Genomic DNA, 17,870 nt, shown 5'->3' with positions numbered 1-17,870 from the left:
ACAGCTTCACCTCTCCCAAACTTGTGTCAGAGAACACTTTCCTGTCCTCAGAAGCTGTACACGAAGAAGGGAGCAGTCCCTTTGGAATGACCTCCCTCTGCCATCTCCTCAGAGGCTAGCAGCAAAACAAGAATGCCGCTTCACCCTGACAATGAGACCCGCCTCCTAGAAAAGCCAAACGACCGCTGGAAGCTTGGCTTCTGCTCATGACGTCTGAGCCTGGGGAGTGACCAGAACCGTCTGAGTCACTGAGGCTTCACACTCCAAGGCGGGTGCCTCCACCTCTGCCCTTGGATAGACCTGGCCCCTGCGTTCAGGCTCTTCCAAACTCAGTTTCTCCTGTGTCCCCTGTAATAAGAGGCCTCAGGGTCCACCCTCCAGACGCAGCACTGTCGGTCAGCTGATAGGGTTTTTTGGCATCATACTGGGCCCAGGAACACCATGTTGAAGGACCGTGAGGCGTGTTTTTGAACTCCAGATGCCCATGGGTTGGCCTTACTGAAAGTAAGTACACGTGAAAGCTTACTGGAAAGAGGAAGTGAAGCTGAGGACATCAGGGTCAGGGACTAGCAATGGCCTTCAGCTCCCGTAAGCGGGAGAACGAATACTCCCGTGGTAATCCAGAACCCTTCATGTGAGTCAAGAATCCCCGCATCTTCCCTACCTAACCTTAGGAAATGAAACTGCTGCCGATCGAGTAGGAGAGAGAAGGGGTTCGAATCTTTGCTGCCCACCCCGTGGCAGAGGTTCTGAAACAGAGAAGTCGGGGAGGTAGAGTAAGATGCCCCGGGGGCAGGAGACCCGCATCCCCAACCATGCCTCTCGAGTGGCTTGATTTTCCATCTGGACAAGGAGACAGTGAAGCACATCAGTGACTTCCAGATTACACTTTGAAGATCCGAAAGACATTCTTTAGAGATGATTCAGAGCAATAGCTTTTAAAAAATCATATTTAGCCTATAGGTCAGCGATAGCTTTGAAAAAAAAAAAAATGACTTAAAGTTACTGTGAATGGGTCCTCTCTGAGGTCCCCACCGGCTCCGAAATGATCCAAACGTGGGTGACACCATAACAGCAAGACTTGTGGGAATAGATACACGAGCAACCCTTATTTGGATCCTGTCTTGATGGTTTCCCGTTATAATCACCCATGTAAGCATGAACGCAATAGAGTCAAACTTAGTGACTGGCGTCCGTCCACCCTGCTAAGATGGCCATCTAGCTGATTCGCCTTCAGAATTTGTTGTAAAGAGAACAGTGGTCGGGAGATGCAGAGATCTCACGCGGTGGAATGGCACGGAATCACAGAGGAGAAGCGAGCCGGCTCCCTTAAGCTATGGTGGTGTGCACCAGCCTGGGAACTGGAAGACCTAGGTTATAACCCTGACCCTGACCCAAGGGTCTCCCCAACACGGACACTCTTGCCATTCTCAGTCTAGTGTCTCAAATTGCTGTCAGTAATCACGGGAGAATGCCTGAGTGACATTGCACTCTCATTGCTTTATCTCCCCTGGAACGCGGCATCACCACGTGTGCTCTGGACACGAGCACATGCCGGGACGTGTGTAAGCAGGTCGGCCACTTACACCTGCAACAAAGACAAATTGCTCACAGTCCTTAAAGCACAAGAAATCAGTTTCTTCTCTAAAGCCAATAAACTCTAGCACCAAACTAGCTAGCGACTCACCAACATCTGCAGGAGGGTCTCTCTTATCGGTTTATTTATGGTCTCACCTCCTCCCCTTGGATAGTGGTCCTCTCATCGCTCACCAAGCATGTGCTGTGCCAGGCGCTGTTGTAGGCCCCAGGGATGCAGCAGGGAACAAAACAAAGCCCATGCCCTCTTTGAATTTGGTCTCATGGAGGAAAGACAAAGAAGTATACACGTAGCATGTCAAATGACGACAAGGACCAGGGAGAAAGGGAAAGTGTAAGGGGAAAGGGTGAATGGGACATGAGGGTGGCCCTCTTGATGATTTTATTTATTCTAGAGAAAGAGAGAGAGGCAGAGGGAGAGGGAGAATCTCAAGCAGACTCCCCGGAGCACAGAGCTTGAAAGGGGGTTGGGGCGCCTGGGTGGCTCAGTGGGTTAAAGCCTCTGCCTTCGGCTCAGGTCATGATCTCAGGGTCCTGGGATCGAGCCCTGCATGGGTCTCTCTGCTCAGCAGGGAGCCGGCTTCCCCCTTTCTCTCTACCTGCCTCTCTGCCTGCTTGTGATCTCTCTCTGTCAAATAAATAAATAAAATCTTTAAAAAAAAAAAAAAGAAAGAAAGGGCGTTTGATCCCACAACCCAGGAGATCACGACCTGAGCCGAAAGCAAGAGTCGGACAGTCAACTGACTGAGCCCCCCCCCCCCCCCGGCGCCCCAAGGGCTGCTCTTCTGTAGAGAAGACCTCTCTGATGAACAGATACTCATGAAGATACGTGAAGGGAGCCAGAGAGAGAGCTAGATAAATATGTGAGCTAGATAAATAAAGAGATTCCAGGCAAAGAGCCCAGCAAGGGCAAAGGTCCTGCCTCAGGAGACCGCGATGTGTTTGAGGACATACAGGGGAGACAGGAGTCCGAATGGAGTGACTGAGCGGGGAAGGGCTGGCGCGGAGCCCGGAGCCCGGCCGAGCCTGGAAGCCATCGTAAGGTTGGCTTTCATGAAGCCGGAAACAGCCGGAAGATGTTACCTGCGGACTGCAGTCACCTGCCCTGTGGCTGAAGGGACTGTCGTGTGGCTTCCAGCTGCAGGAAACACAAGGACAATGTAGATTTGACGAGTGCGACTGCCATACACGTGCGGGCCCAACTTAATACTGAAGGACACAGGTGAATCCGAGCCCCCTGTCACGCTGGTGTCCTATGACACACAGAAGAGTGAAAAGAAAATGCTTGTTCCAAGAAAATTCACATCTATGACTCGTCACCCGAGTTCAGGAACGCCCGGATCAACGAAGTGATGGAAATGATCTTCTACTCACTCATGCAAGAAGGGAACAAAGAAAACCCTCTCCACCTGTGCCCTTCCTGTTCCAGCCTCCCACTCCTATTGCCGCACTGGTTGGCTCGTCCCTGCCGGGCCTCTGCCCTCAGGCCTCCTCTGAGGTAGGCCGGGCCTCATCTGATCCCTGCTGTGACTGCCCACCCACCCCGGTGCTGCTGTGGAGGAGAGGCCCCCTTCCTGCTGAGAGCCCCAGGGTCAGAGCCTCCCCGCGTGTGTGGGCTGGCTGAGGGGAAGCAGCGTACCCGCAGCCCTGAAGCTGAGGGGAGACTTGGGGCTGTCGGCAAGATAGTTGCTCATCGGGACACGCCTCACAGCTTGCTCGGCTCCGCAGCTCTGCCGCTGCCCGGGCTCAAGGGGGGCTGCCAAGCACAGACTCCAGAAGGACCCGGGCGCAGAGGTGTGCCCCGCTCTCAGGACGCCAGCCTTAAGGAAAGGGTTCTCTTGCCTGTCAGCAATGCCAGCCCACCTCCTCCACCAAGGCCCAGCCTAAGTGAGTTCAAGCGATCCCCCAGACGGCTCACACTCCTGGTTTTCAAATTCTCCCCTTGCTCCTCAAGGGCCTCCGGCAGAGTGGGGGCAGGGAGCAGAGAAATCCTTCATACTTTCCAAATCTTTTTGTCCTAACCCTGCTGTCTCTCAACTTTAACTTAAAAGGGAAGTATTTGCTGCCTTTGTTCTCGGCTTCAGACTTGCCTGGACTGGAGCAGGCCTCCAGCCCAGAAGCAAGTGAACAGGAGGTGGAGAGAACTGCCGCCCCTAAGGCCGCAGCTGTCGCCGGCTAGGGTTGTCTCAGCCCCCAGACCTTCAAGAGCAAAGCCTGGCTGGGGCTGTCCTTCACACAGGGCAACTTCGGCATTTGGGGGCCCAGAAATATAAAAGCCACCGTTCACCCCTTCCTGGGGCAAAGGAGACCCAACGCAGAGCCACGTCGCCCTTCCTACAAGGGGCAGCGAGGGCCACGCAAGGCTTGTCTCTTTCCTTCACAGCTGAGCACACAGTGGGAAAAAAATACCAGATGCCCATTTCTTTCTCAGTAGCTCCCCCCGCTACACACTCAGGGTCATAAATTCCCAGCAACAGTGGGCCCCTAAGAGACCTCAGGGGGCCCACTCTTCTGACGGTCAGGCACTGGGCCAGACGCCAGAGATGCAATAAATAAAGATTTCATTTTATTTTTTTATTTGAGAGAGAGCACACTCGCACAGAGAGGGAGAGGGAGACGCAGACTCTCCACCGAGTGGAGAGCCCAATGTGGGACCCGATCCCAGGACCCCGAGATCATGACCCAAGAGGAAGGCAGATGCCTAATTGACTGACCACCCCCCCCAGGCATCCATAGAGATTCAATAAATCAAAGTCCTGCCCCAAAGGGGTTCAAAGGCTATTTGAGGAGACAGGCATTTAAACAACTAATCCCAACAATCCAGAGGACCCTGGTTTGCCTGGTTTATGCCTGGTTGCCATGGGGACCCAGAAGGGCAAAACCCAATTCTGGAAGGGGAAGTCTTTGCTTCCCCTTGCCTGTCAGCACACCACCCCATAAGTGTGACACTTATGACATTATTTTTCTTTTAATCACAATTTTTTTTTTAATGACACCTGGGGGCACCTGGGTGGCTCAGTGGATTAAGCCTCTGCCTTTGGTTCATGTCATGATCCCGGAGTCCTGGGATCAAGCCCGGAATCAGGCTCTCTGCTCAGTAGGGAGCCTGCTTCCTCCTCTCTCTCTGCCTGCCTCTCTGCCTGCTCGTGATGTCTCTTTCTCTCTGTCAAATAAATTAATAAAATATTTTTTTGAATGACACCTGACCTTTATAATAATTCAACAACAGAAGTCCAAAGAAGAAAGTAGCAAAATACCTCAAGCCCCACAACCCAGAGATAACCGGTATAAACTCTTCAGATGGATTTTATTGGGATTTTATGAGACAGAGGAACTGCAGTCACAGTGAAGGACCAGTGCAAAGGCCCAGAGCACGGAAGTGACAAAAGCCGGGTGTGCATGGGGTTCGGCACAGGGGTGCTCACCGAGGCTTAGCACTGCCTGCGGGCCAGACTGCACTGTGCATGGGCAAAGCCGGCTGCCCAGTGCCAGATGGTGGGAGACTTCCCGTAAATCCGCACCGAAGGTATAAAGTGATACGTAGCAGGAAGGCAGGCTGAGCATCAAGAGAGGAAGACACAAAGTCCGAAGGGGGCAGTCCTTTAAGTATAAAGAACTGAGCCCAGAGCCTAATGAGATAGTCAGATTAACAACAGCCCCCACCTAACGAGCTTGCGTATGCTAAATCCTCAGCCAAGCATTTTCATTGTTAGCCCAATTAATTTTCACAACAGCAGTGCCTTAGTAGTGGTATTGCTATTTTACACCCAAGGAAACACCCAGAAAGATTAGAGGACCTGTCCCAGATAACCCTAGCAGTCACGTAGGATCTGAACTTGTGTGGATGCTCTTGACACAGCACTTCTGTCTTTCCAGAGGATTCCAAAAGGTTTTTAGTATTAGTAACATCGCTGAGTTGGGGCGAACCCCTCCCCTTCAAGGGGTTTTGCTGACTTGGAGGCACAAGTTCTGTCGTTTAAAACCAATCTTGATACTTTAAAAGTAGGCTCCATGCCAGGCTTGAACTCATGACCCTGAGATCAACATCTGAGCCTATGTCGAGAGTCGGACGCGCAACCGACTGAGCCACCCAGGAGCCCCTAATCGTAATACTTTAGGATCATATGTCACGTTGAACCCTGAAATCATTAAAAGTGGCTAAAGCGAAGCACCAGAGCAATCCGGTTTATACCATGTGCCCTGTTGCCCGGGAATGAGTCGTTTTCTGCCATTATCATGATGAATGATTTCACACAGCAGGTTTGTGTTGGTTGATTTGGTTGGTCGTGGCAAGCCTGGAGGGAGAGGAGAGCAGGTGGCAGGACTCAACCCAGTCTGGAAACCACCGCAGAGCCTCGGTTCAGAAGGTTGCTTCCCTCAAGTGTGGGGGAAGGAAGGAGTCGGGAGACTGGAGGGAAGATTAGTCTGACTCAAGCGCTCTGGATAGATAAGAGCAAAGTCTTAAGATGATCATGCAGGAGAATTTCTTTAAAAAAAATTTTTTTTTTTTAAAGTAGCAGTCAGGGTTCTGAGGCTTGGTCCTGTTGGCCCTTCTCTTCGTACCGCCTCCCAAGCTCCCAGTTCACACACAGCCTTCCGCTGGTACCAGTGGCTCAGGACAGGCTCGGGGAGCCTCGCTGTCTCACCCACTAGTCCTGGCCACAGGGGCCAGGGAGTGAGGGATCTTTTTCTCCTGAGGAGTCCTAGTTCTACTCAGACCCATTCCGGAGGACAAACGGGCAGAGACCCAGCTTCCAGCTCTCGGGACCAGCTACCTCTGGAATCGCCTCCGCTTCCTGCCAGGTAAGGCCGTGAGGAAGGAGGGCAGAAAGGGCTTGGAAGGCAGTGTTCCCGGGAGAGCCAGGCAGGACCCCCTCTCCCCTGGGGGCCTGTGAGAGCCTGGATGCGCAGGCAGGGGTGGACCGCCCGTGGAAGCCGGGAGCCTTGGTGTCCACTGGGAAGAGATGGGGGAGAGCCACGGTGCTGAGGCACTGGCTGTCTTCTGTGCCCGCCCGCTGGGAGTCCATTTCCTTGTGGAAAGCCTCGTCAGAGGCCCGTCACAGCCTCCTAAAAGTCTCAGTGACCCCTTTTCTTTGGACTCCCCCAAGCTGCAAAGAGTGTCAGGAGATGGGTAAGGGAAAGAGAAGGCAGCTAGAAACAAATTTTGAACAACTGTCTATGTTTGGGACACTTTGGGTCGACACAGGGAATGAGGGGTCCGGCCTCTGAGGTGCACAGCAAGCAGGACTGGGATGGATCTCCAGAAGAGCCCTGCGAGAGCGAGGCAGCCAGGGGCCAGGGAGGGCAGGGCTTCAAGAAGGAAATGTCCTCCAGGGCCCCGGCTGCCCCAGCATGGGCTCCATTCTGAGCGTCATCTCCAGAGAGTCTCCAAATGTGAAACACAGACAAGCTTTGTCAAAATCACCCAGGGAAGTGTCGATGAAAACCGCCTGTTCCCCCTGTAGAAGCCCAGAGAAGTAGTCACGAATCCCCCACCACCTTGCCCTGTCTTTAGTCACACTCCCTACAGACCACAGCGTTCCCGGCCAACCTGGGGAACAGGGGCTGCAGACATGTTTTCTTCTCTCTTATTATAGTTGAGCAGCATTTCCTGTGCCCCGGGCTTCATAAGCACGTTGGTGGTGTCGTTTCCTGTGACGACTCTCTGTTTCCATTCTGGCAAATGTTTGCTCTTTTCTGTCTGCTTTGGGGGTTGGGGGAGGATGAGTTTCTCACAGAGTCTCTCTCAAGCCTCTTGGCAGTTTCCCCCTCTGTGCCCTCACACTTGCACCAGAGGGCTGAGAGCGCGCCGTCTCCCTGAGCCACCTCTCTTGGGGAGCCCCGCACCCGGCTGAGCGCTCACCTCCCGCAGTGGGCACTGTAGCCACATCCAGGTAGAACCAAACCTGTCGTCATTTTTGTGTTTGGGGTCCACGCAGCCTAACATTTCAGGGGGAGAGGCCAGGGAGATGCACGTTTGGGGGGAAAGAAAGTTCTAGAAAAATTGGAAAACAGGGAGACGAGGAGGATTTCTCTCAGTCTTGTCTACTTACAGAAGCGTTTACGATGGTATGTAAAACCAGTTTGGCCTTTTCTTCTGTGGGATGGCGACTTAGGAAGAGCCAGGAGAAGTGGCAACATGTCAGCTGTTGACAATTAAGAAAAGGCTTAGGAGGAGAAGCTGAAGCCAGAGAGGTTGCCGTGACAGCAGATATGATCACCCCGACTCTTTCCGAAATCGGAGGGAGGACCTTGGAGGCCAGGACTCTTCAGGTGACTCAAGGCAGCCTGGACAGGTAAGTGACTCGGGGTGATGAGCTCCGCCTTCCCCTGATTTAGACAGACAGCCCTGGGCAACCCTGTGGGTTTCTACCCCAGCAGTGCTCCTAGCCCTCACAACCACACTCAGGTCCACTGAGATCACCAAACTCTAGGCTTAGAGAAGCGTGCTCAGGACTGCTGGGAGGAAAGGAATAGGTTTAAAAGAGAATTGGGAGTCGCGGGGGGGAAGGGAAAGCCGTGTTAACACAGGATTTCCTAAGACCTCAGTTGCCTGGCCTGGCTGGATTTCTCACCTCGCAGAGGCCCCGATTGCTGTCCTCAATTTTTCCTGTCTCAGGTCCCAACAACCACTCTCCCCCACCTTCAAAAAAAACTAGGCCCCACCATGATGGAAACAAAAGGCCCGTTTTTTTCAACGATGTGTTTCGAGGTTCTAAAAACTTTCCATGAGTGGGAAACGTAATCATACATGTGATCAAGATACATCTTTAGGATATAAAATCTCACAGAACTAATCATGGCTATAAATTTTACTGCTCAAACTTTCAGGATCATACTAAAATAAAAAGTCCAACAGCAGTTAGAGCTTCGGCAACAGCTGTAGCTATGACTCTCAGCTCTGTGATAACGGGTAACTCAGCAATTTAAAATCGCTGTCGTTTCGGGAAATAAATGCAATTACCGTGACAAAGATGTGTCCCCTGCCAGTGAACAGGAGCGCTGATGGGGAATGAATTCAAAAGCTGTCAGAACCCTGAAGCCCCCCCAAAATATCCACTTCTGTGTTCATTCATGTTTGTTAATTCACTCATTTATTAGACAATTATCTATCCTGCCCTTGCTAACTGCCAGGCACTGTTCCAGGCACCAGATCAACAGGATCCACAAGTCCATGGCTTCCTGGAGCTGACAGTCAAATGGGAAAGTCAGATATAAACAGATAAACAAGGAGATGTATAATATAATGTCCATCAGTCTTAAGTGTATGAGGAAAACACAGAACAGACTTAAGGGACCTGAGAGTAATAGGCTTGTCTGAGCCGGTGACATTTCAGAAGAGACCAAGGGAAATGCACTGAGCTACATACGCAGACACCTGGGAAAGGGAGCTGCTGGTCAGAGGCAGGAATGTGCTGTTCATGGACAAGGACAGGCCAGGAGTCCTGGCTGCCGCCGTCAGAAGGGAAGTAGTGGGAAATGAGGTCAGATGGTAGGCATAGGGGTGTCTGGGTGGCTCAGGCAGTTAAGCATCTGGCTCTTGATTTGGGCTCAGGTCATGACCTCAGGGTCATGGAATCGAACCCCACGTTGGTTCTGCACTCAACCCGGGGTCTGCTTGAGATACTCCCCCATGCGTGCGCACGCACTCTCTCTTTTTCTCTCTCTAATTAATTAAATAAATCTTTTTTTTTTAAAAAGAGGAAGAAGAAAGTAGACAGAGGCCAGAACATAAGGTGCCATGACGTCTTCACTGGGTAGGGACTGTGGCTGCTATCCCAAGTGTGATCAAAGTCACATGGGTCACAAGAAGAGAGGAGACATGATCTAACTTACTGTTAAGGGGATCACACTGGCTCCTATGTGAAGATAGGATGTTGGGGTCAAGAGTGAAAGCAAGACAATGGTTAGGGAGGTTACTGCAAGGGTCCGTGCGGAGCACACAGTGGCTTGGGGGTGGGGGGGTGGAGTGGTTGCGGCTGTGGAGAGGCAACAGGTGATTTTGTTGGGAAAGATGCCCAGGGTTGAGCAGATGGAATCTGCTCATTGACTGGAAATGAGGTGTGAAAGCAAAGGAGTAGTCAAGAATGGCTCCAAGGTTTCTGACCCACCCGCTAGCTGATGGGCAACACCAGAGGAGAATCAGGCTTCTGGGAGAAGAACGGGCATTCTGTTTCAGATGTATCTGGTTTGAGATGTCCGTTGGGCAGCCTAGCAGAAAGGTCTGGTATAAATTGGGTAAACAAGCCTAGGACTCAAGAGCACAAAAGTCTTCCCTGGTAGCTGATCTGGTTTCTAATATTTAGGTCTGCTAGAGACCTAAAAAAATAGAGAATAATAAATAGATATAAATAAGACCTAAATAAATAGAGAATAATAAATAAATAAATAGAGAAGTCACTCCCACCGGCGACTTCTCGTTACAGTAGGCAAAGCAAGGCAGTAACCCCAGCCCTGTCAGGGAATCACAAGCAGCAAGAACTCACCCCTGCATCTGCACTGGTTACGTTCCGCAAAACAGCAAGTGTTGCTTGGAGACCAGGTCCACAAGTTGGTAAACGGGGGTTGAACAAATGCCCACAAGGCAGACTCTGTCACGGAGCAGCTCCCTCCCTGCACGGTGGGTAACCCCTCCTTCCACACAAGACAGGACGCCCAGGAGGAGGGAATGAGGGTGAGTAAGGGCAGATGAACCTGATTTGGTAACTTTGGAGGACAGGGGGATGCAGTAGAAGGAGCATGGTCTTTGGGCCCCAACAGACCTAGACTCACTTTCCATCTTGGCTCCTCCCTACCGTGTGATTTTTGATATATTACTCTGCCTCGCTGAGTCTGAATCTCAGGTTTCTGGCCCCAAGAAGAGATGGGACTGTTGTAAAGATCAAATGAGTTTCACACACACACAAACCTGAGGCACCCAGCAGGCATTCCAAAGGGACAGTGCCCTTCTCCTGTGCCCAGTCTCCCTCTCTCCAGCCACACAGCCCACCCACCTCAGGCTCCCATTCCAAGTCCTCAGGCTCCATTTCCTGCAGGAAGCCTCTTCTCCAACCTTCTCAGCCTCCTACAGCTAGACATGCCATTTATTTTTCCTCACAGAGAGAAAGACCAGAGCAGCGCCATCTTTTCTGGGTTTGCAGGATTCCTTGCCATCCTCCTGACCACTGTGATTTTCTACAGCCTGTGGAACTGGAGTAAATGGAAGAAGTACCGTGAGTCCCTTGATTGTCCCAAGTGGAGACAGACAGGCATCAGTCACACAGCCTGGCGTTCAAAGCCCCGTTTATTCTTCCAGGATAAGCTCTTGCACTGGGAAATCCTCCGTTCTTCTCTGACACACTGGTCACTGTCACACTCGTCTAAGCTGTGGCTCCAAAAGGCTCCGTGCTGACTGGAGTTCCATTTTGAAAGTTGTCGCCCTGGGACGCTCATGCCCAGTGTCCCACACTCCCCCATTTCTTCCTCCTGCTTCTGTGTACCAAGTCTTTTAGCTCAAAGCGACTTGGGCAAGTGTGAAAATGTCCTTTTTATGATACCTAGTGAGAGTGGGGAACATTTTCAGGGACCATCTCACCCCCAGGGGCCCCCACATTCTGTAACACTGGTCTCTCATTGTCTTGCAGGACAAGCTCCTTACTTTCGAGTTACCGTCATGCCCTTACTGTCTCTGTCTCAACCCAGACAAGGAGCCAAAAATATTTACGACTCCTTACCCCAGAGGCGAGAAGAGCTGGGTAGGTTGTTCTTTCTAATCTATGGAGCACGTATGTCACCAGAGGATGTCTCCTCTGCCCCCAGAATGTACCTCTCACCACCCAGAGGCAGCTTCCTTTAAACCCTCAACCCTTTTGCCCTTCAAGGAGCATGGAGGAGGATGAGCTAGACTAGAAACAGGATGTAACCCCACTGGGGGCCTAGAGAGCTCTGAAAGGGGAGCTGGGGGTCGTCTGGGTCAGGGGAGGGGTTGTTTTATCTTGGTACGAAGTTGGCCAAAGTCAGATGGATGTGTCTAGGGATGAGGGAGACATACAGAAGGAAAACATGGCCTCCGGGATTACAGGTGGGTAAGGTTTGCCTCAGGAGCCATGAACCACTGTGCTAGTTAGTGCCCTCTGGTCCTTGCTAGAAGCCGAGGACAGTTCCAGGCCTCAGAGCACATCATTCCCCCAGCTCTGACTCTCTTGCCACAGAACACTGAGCCCCAAATACCAGACACCACAGGAACCCACTTCACCCTCTCTGCGGGGACTTTTTAGGCTGAAGCGTTTGGGGACTGGCCTGCCAGCTTCAGGACTCATTCTCTGTTCTTTCAGGGAGACGTCAGTCAAGAAGTAACCGTATGTTTAGTACCGAGAGCCTCCTGTCCAGAAATTCTGATAGCCCTCCTTCTGAGCCTGTGGTAAGAGTCAAGTGAAGGGACGAGCCCCTTGGGAGAAATGGCATATCTCTGACAGAACTGAGGTAAACGAGTTCAGGTCACGGATCTCCTTTCCTGACAAACAGCATGTCCCCTGACAGGTGCCCTGTGACCCTATTAATATATTAGGAAGACAAGCTCAGGACCTCCCTACAGCCTAGGGAGAAAAATTAAGAAAGGTGGAAACAATTGTTTGGGATTTGGGGGAAGGCATCAGAACACACGTATTCAAGGAAGTGATGTCGGAACAGAAGTGGATTGTTCTAAGAAAGACGGGTAACGGCTTATCCCAATAGAGTATTGTCCCTTTCCAAGTAATCACCTCAGGAGGGGACACAAATATTCCAACAATGCAGCCTCTCCTCAAGGGCAGGTATCTTTGTAAGTCCTTGAGGACTGTAGCTGGTGTAGAAAGTGATTAATCGGGGGATTTCCAAGGTTACCAGGGGAGTGCTAAGGTGAATGACCATGACCGTATGTGTCATATGATCTGAAGGCAGCCCCCAGGTAGGAGTCCTGTAACACTGTGGAGCAGAGACCCCAGAGACAGTAAAAGGAGGCCTTTGAAGCTCGGGGGCTCATCCTCATAGCTAAGTTCTCACTTGCTCCTCGAAGAATCAGTCCCTTTGATTTGCGGTCGTTTCAAGAAAGCACAGTCTTACCACGGCTGCTGCTCCCAATGCTCCTCAGCCTCTCATTAGCCAGAGCTCTGGGTTCGGTTACCATGCGGCCACCTCCTGGTCCCACCCCTATGTGTCCCACGCTTGGGCTCTGTTCCCATCTCCAAGACTTCCTGGGGTTGCAGGTCCTCCTGACTGATAACATGCAGGAAAGAGGAAATTCCGCTGCCAAAGTGAGTTCCGGCGCTCCGTCCCAACCCCATTTAAGGCCACAACACATTTGGCTTGGACTCTGTAGCGTGTGAACGATACTTTGAGCCAGTTGCCAACATCTAAAAATTGAAAAGATTTCACATTAAAGTCTGGATGTCCAGCTTTTCTTGAAAAGTCAGAAGTTCTGGAAACAGTAGACCGGCGTCCCTAAATGGCTGTGAGGGGCTGAGTCTCTATGTTGGCTGCCCCTTTACTAATAATGCCAAGAGTGTTAGTGCTTTCCATGGATGGGGAACCTTCCATACACTTCACACGTAGTCATACACTAACACCTCACAGAACCCATATTATGGCGGTGTTATGATGGTCCCCATTTTATATGCTAGGGAAAAAAGGCATGAAGGGATTAGGTAACTTGCCCACACAGAGTAGTGAGGCGGGATTCGCACCCTGAGTCTAAGGCTGAGTCGCTACCTTTGGACACTAGGCTGTACTGCCTTGTGATGGGCTCTGAGGCAGCCAACTCTCTCCAGCTTCTAATATTCCCCCCTAGAGACTCTCCACTGAACACCCACACTGTGGCCAAAATCCAGTAGGAATTTATGATCACATTTATACTGTTGCTTTTCTTAAGCTTCACCCACTTTGTTCATACCTGCCTAGGATCTAAGGCTTTGCATTTGCAGACCCCCAACTTAGACATCTTCTCCAAGGTGGAAAACCCAGTGAAGGAGCTATCAGATAGCGATACTGGGTGGGGAAGGAGAAAGTCTTCCCCCATATTTCTGCTTCCGTCCTGTTCACTGGCTTTCTCCTCTTGCTTATAGCCCTCCCAAGCAGGCAGTGGCCTCTGGCTGCACGGAGACCATGCTCCTGCCAACGGCTATGCAGTGGGCATCTATGACAATGCCACATGGCTCCAGATGTGTGGGGACCTCACTCCCTCAGCAAACTATGTCAATATCAAAATAGCCAGAGACTGCCGGAGCATTTCTTCAGAGGATTCAAGAGATTACATTAATGTCCCCACAGCAGAGGAGATTGCTAAGGCTCTAGCTTCTACCAACAGTACCCCTGAGAACCTCTCCGCCCTCCCAAGTGCCCAGGAGCTGGAGCTTATTGACGAAAAAGACAAGGGCTATGGGAATGGCAATGAGCATGCCAGTTTTTGGTCTCCAAGATCCAAGAGTGATGATCCACTCAGTGATGAGGAAGGCTCTTCTGAGACCTCGAATGACTATGTCAACATGGCAGGGTTGAATCTTGAGACCCTCCAGGGGAAGCAGCCCCGGATGGCTTTCCAGTGCTGTAGAGATTATGAAAATGTCCCATCAGCACTTACCAGTGGAAACCAGCAGCAGGTGGAAGAAGAAGTGATCCCCTCAAACTCAGACCACATAGAAGGCAGGACAGAGGGTCCAGATACCCACATCCAATTTGTCATGCAATCAGGGAGCGTTCTGGCTCTAGGGGAACCTGTGACCTGTCAGCCATCTGCACAGAGTGAGACTAGTCAGACAGAACATGGCGAAGAAATGTCAAATGACACTTCTAACGACTATGAGAATGTGCTACCTGCCAAGTCAGGAGACGGGGACTCCAAGCACAGGCCACACACATAGTTCCTTCCTGACGAATTAGGACCCAGGCCCCCAGCTGGAGAGTCCCGTGGAGTAGTCTATCCTGCTGGATCCATAGCCACTACAGGGGCTGGTGTAGACCACTGACCATCCTTGTATTTCAGGGTTCTTTCAGGTAGACTACAAAGAGGCTGAGATACACAAAAGTTAAGGGACTCACAAAAGCCAACATCTGGGAAAGCCAGAAAGGAATTCTTCTCAAGCAGAGTGCTGGTAACTCTCATACCAACCTAAGAATGTTTGCTGAAACTGCCTTATAGGATGGTTACTAGATTAAAAATGAGAGTACTTTCATGCACAGTGGAAACATGAAGTGTCCAAAATTGTTACCTTGGCAAATACCAACAGGACACAAAGCAAGAATACAGATTAATCTGTATCTGTACAGATAATCCTGGCAGAGGCCAAAAAGAAGGAAGAAGTCAGAGTTGGGGTGGGGCGGCAGTTTCCCGTTGAAAAAGAGTGTGGACAACCAAATGCTAGAGAAGATGTGGACACCAGAAGGGTCATTCATTGCAACTGTTTGGCAGTTTCTTTTAAACCTGCAATTACTATACAGCCAACCCATTCCACTCCTGGGTGTTTACCCAAGAGAACTGAAAACTTGTGTTCATACAGAAACCCATATATGACTATTTATAGCAGCTTTATTCACAAATGCCAAAACTAGAAATAACCCAGATGTCTTTCAAGAGGTAAATGGAAAAATGAACTGTGGCATATCGATGTAATCCATGTAATAAAGCTATCTATACTCAGCAGGAAAAAGGAATGAACTATTGGTTTGTGCAACAACATGGACACATCTTAAATATGTTTTGCTAAGTGAAAGAACCTAGACCTAAAAATCTACACGTTGTATGATTCCACTCATATGACATTCTGGAAAAGGCAAAACTATAAGGATGGAAAACAGATCAGTGGCTGCCAGGTTTAGGGAAAGGGAAGTTTACTCCAGAGGAATTTTTAGGTTAGTGGGGTTCTTCCGTATTGTATTGTGGTGATGGATACAGGACTCGGTGCATTTGTCAAAACACAAACTATATAGCACCACGAGTGGCTTTTATTGTATGTAAATTTTTTTAATTAACCACGCTGTCAGGGGAAGCCATGGTGGAATGCAGATTAAGACAAATAAAGCTAACTATATTACAGATGAATGGGGTGGGAGGGAAAAGGAGCTGGCCTAATTAACTTTGGGAAATAATGTTTTCACTTGAAACTGTAAGATAGAGACACACAAAAAACTACACAAACACTATACTCTAGTTGGTAAATTCATATCTCAGAGGTATATAGGTTAGGAATCTTGAAACTACTTTAAATGTATACTAAGATTGAACAAACAAGTAAATATAGATAAGGAGAGGCAGGTTTCTCACTATTAGAAAGGCTACAGTGGGGGCACCTGGGTGACTCAGTGGGTTAAGCCTCTGCCTTCGGCTCAGGTCATAATCCCAGAATCCTGGGATGGAGCTCTGCATTGGGCTCTCTGTTCAGCAGGGAGCCTGCTTCCTCCTCTCTCTCTGCCTGCCTCTCTGCCTACTTGTGATCTCTGTCTGTCAAATAAATAAAACATTTTTTTTAAAAGGCTACAATGAATTCTGTGGTGCTGAATTAGAGTTGGAACTATAGTTTGAACTCTTGTTTATTTTAATATATATATGAATAGATACAGAAATATAGATATGTGTATACGTAGGCTAGCAGACATATATTTCTTAGCTCTGTCCACTAGAGGGTCTAGAAGAATTGACACCCTAGAAGCAATGAACACACTTAGCACCCAGGTCTTGGTTTTTAAATCTCATTGTCAGTAGAAGGAATCAGAGCTCCTTGGAGAAATGGCCAGTTCTAGGGATGGGGTAGGGAAAACACAGGGACAGGGAGCTTGACCATCTTGTAGATTAAAAAAAAAAAAAAAAAAAAAGAGGGTCGCCTGGGTGGCTCAGTGGGTTAAGCCTCTGCCTTCAGCTCAGGTCATGATCTCCGGGTCCTGGGATCGAGCCCCGCGTCGGGCTCTCTGCTCGGAAGGGAACCTGCTTCCCCTCCTCTCTCTCTGCCTGCATCTCTGCCTATTTGTGATCTCTGCCTGTCAAATAAATAAATAAAATCTTTAAAAAAAAAAGGATGGTGTCAGGGGAAGAAAAGACAAGGCAATATGAAGGTACCTCGAAAGGAGCTTTCTAAAAGAGTTCCTGGGGGCAAAGCTAGAACAATTTCAGCATAAAAATTAATTATAATATAAATTTGTATGTCAAAGAACAAAGTAAATATTCTTGAGTCCATACCAACAAGTGAATAAAATGGAGGAAAGGGAGAACTCTTCTTTCTTGATGAATTCTGAATAATAAATATAGAAGAAGGAAGAAAATCACTACTAAGACACCACAGAACTGTATGTTAACTATACTGGAATTAAAATAAAAACTTAATAATAAAAAGAAGACCCCACTGAATAATTGTTGAGTGCTCATGAATGCTAAAATTAGTGGATGACACTTTAAAGAGAAATAAGATATTGCATAGCTTCAAAGATCTCCCCCCAAATATTTATACATTGCGAGGATGACTCTAACATGTCTCTCCACAAATTAGTCAATACTTCCACTGGAAGTTAATTCCCCTTCCCTTTGGTGTGGAGTGTGGGCTGGATTTAGTGACTCTTTTCTAACAAATAGACTATAGAAAGGCCGGTGGGGATGGAGAGGGGCGGCAAATTTAGACCAGAAAAACTTGGCAGACGCCACATTAACCATGTGATCAAGGTTAACTGGCCAGTAATAAGTCAGGTTGTTTTATGATCAAGGAGAAGGGTACTTCACTTCTGTAGTATTCTTCCCCCAAATCCACAAAACCCCATTCTTTTTTTTTTTTTAAGATTTTATTTATTTATTTGACAGGCAGAGGTCACAAGTAGGCAGAGAGGCAGGCAGAGAGAGGGGGAAGCTGGCTCCCTGCTGAGCAGAGAGCCCGATGCAGGGCTCGATCCCAGGACCCTGGGATCATGACCCGAGCCGAAGGCAGAGGCTTTAACTCACTGAGCCACCCAGGCACCCCCCAAACCCCATTCTTATCATGAGAAAAAAGTCAGAAAATCCAGATTGCCTAACATTCTACAAATACCTGACCTGAACTCTGAACTGTGGTAAAAGTCATGAAAGACAAGGAAACACTAAGAAACTGTTGCAGAGTAGAGGACACCAAAGAGGCCTGATGACTAAATATAGAATAATGGTAACTTGGACTGGATCCTGGTACAGAAAAAGGACATTAGTGGGGGAAAAAAAATGATAGCACTCAAAAAGCCCACATTTTAGTAAATAGTATTACACTGATGTGAGTTCTTAGTTTTGATCATTGTATCATGGTTATGGAAGATGT

The 17,870-nt window shown here is 49.4% G+C and overlaps 1 protein-coding gene across 6 annotated transcripts; it reads left to right on the top strand.

The window, feature by feature from the left end:
- The first annotated feature begins 6,143 nt into the window (after positions 1–6,143).
- LAX1 (lymphocyte transmembrane adaptor 1) lies at positions 6,144–15,254 on the top strand. 6 transcript variants are annotated; one of them, XM_045981934.1, is made up of 6 exons: positions 6,144–6,399; positions 7,713–7,892; positions 10,696–10,808; positions 11,220–11,330; positions 11,910–11,995; positions 13,674–15,254. In XM_045981934.1, the coding sequence occupies exons 2-6, from the start codon at positions 7,810–7,812 to the stop codon at positions 14,466–14,468; spliced, it is 1,188 nt and encodes a 395-aa protein (XP_045837890.1). In that variant the 5' UTR covers positions 6,144–6,399; positions 7,713–7,809; the 3' UTR covers positions 14,469–15,254. The 6 variants fall into 6 exon arrangements, with proteins under 6 accessions (XP_045837890.1, XP_045837886.1, XP_045837888.1 ...); XM_045981930.1 differs by having other exon boundaries at positions 7,652–7,892; XM_045981932.1 differs by having other exon boundaries at positions 7,636–7,892.
- The last annotated feature ends 2,616 nt before the right edge of the window (positions 15,255–17,870 follow it).

The sequence above is a fragment of the Meles meles genome, chromosome 17 (genome assembly GCF_922984935.1).
Source record: "Meles meles chromosome 17, mMelMel3.1 paternal haplotype, whole genome shotgun sequence".
In the NCBI taxonomy this organism is placed as follows: Eukaryota; Metazoa; Chordata; class Mammalia; order Carnivora; family Mustelidae; genus Meles; species Meles meles.
The sequence above is the reverse complement of the archived record's forward strand: the minus strand, read 5'-3'. Positions and strand labels throughout refer to the sequence as shown.

Excerpts from the sequence above, each read along its gene's own strand:
- LAX1 (XM_045981934.1), top strand. The coding sequence starts at position 7,810 with ATGATCACCCCGACTCTTTCCGAAATCGGAGGGAGGACCTTGGAGGCC. Across the intron at positions 7,893-10,695 it reads ACTCAAGGCAGCCTGGACAG|AGAGAAAGACCAGAGCAGCG; the intron begins GTAAGTGACTCG and ends TTTTCCTCACAG. Across the intron at positions 11,331-11,909 it reads CCAGAGGCGAGAAGAGCTGG|GGAGACGTCAGTCAAGAAGT; the intron begins GTAGGTTGTTCT and ends CTGTTCTTTCAG.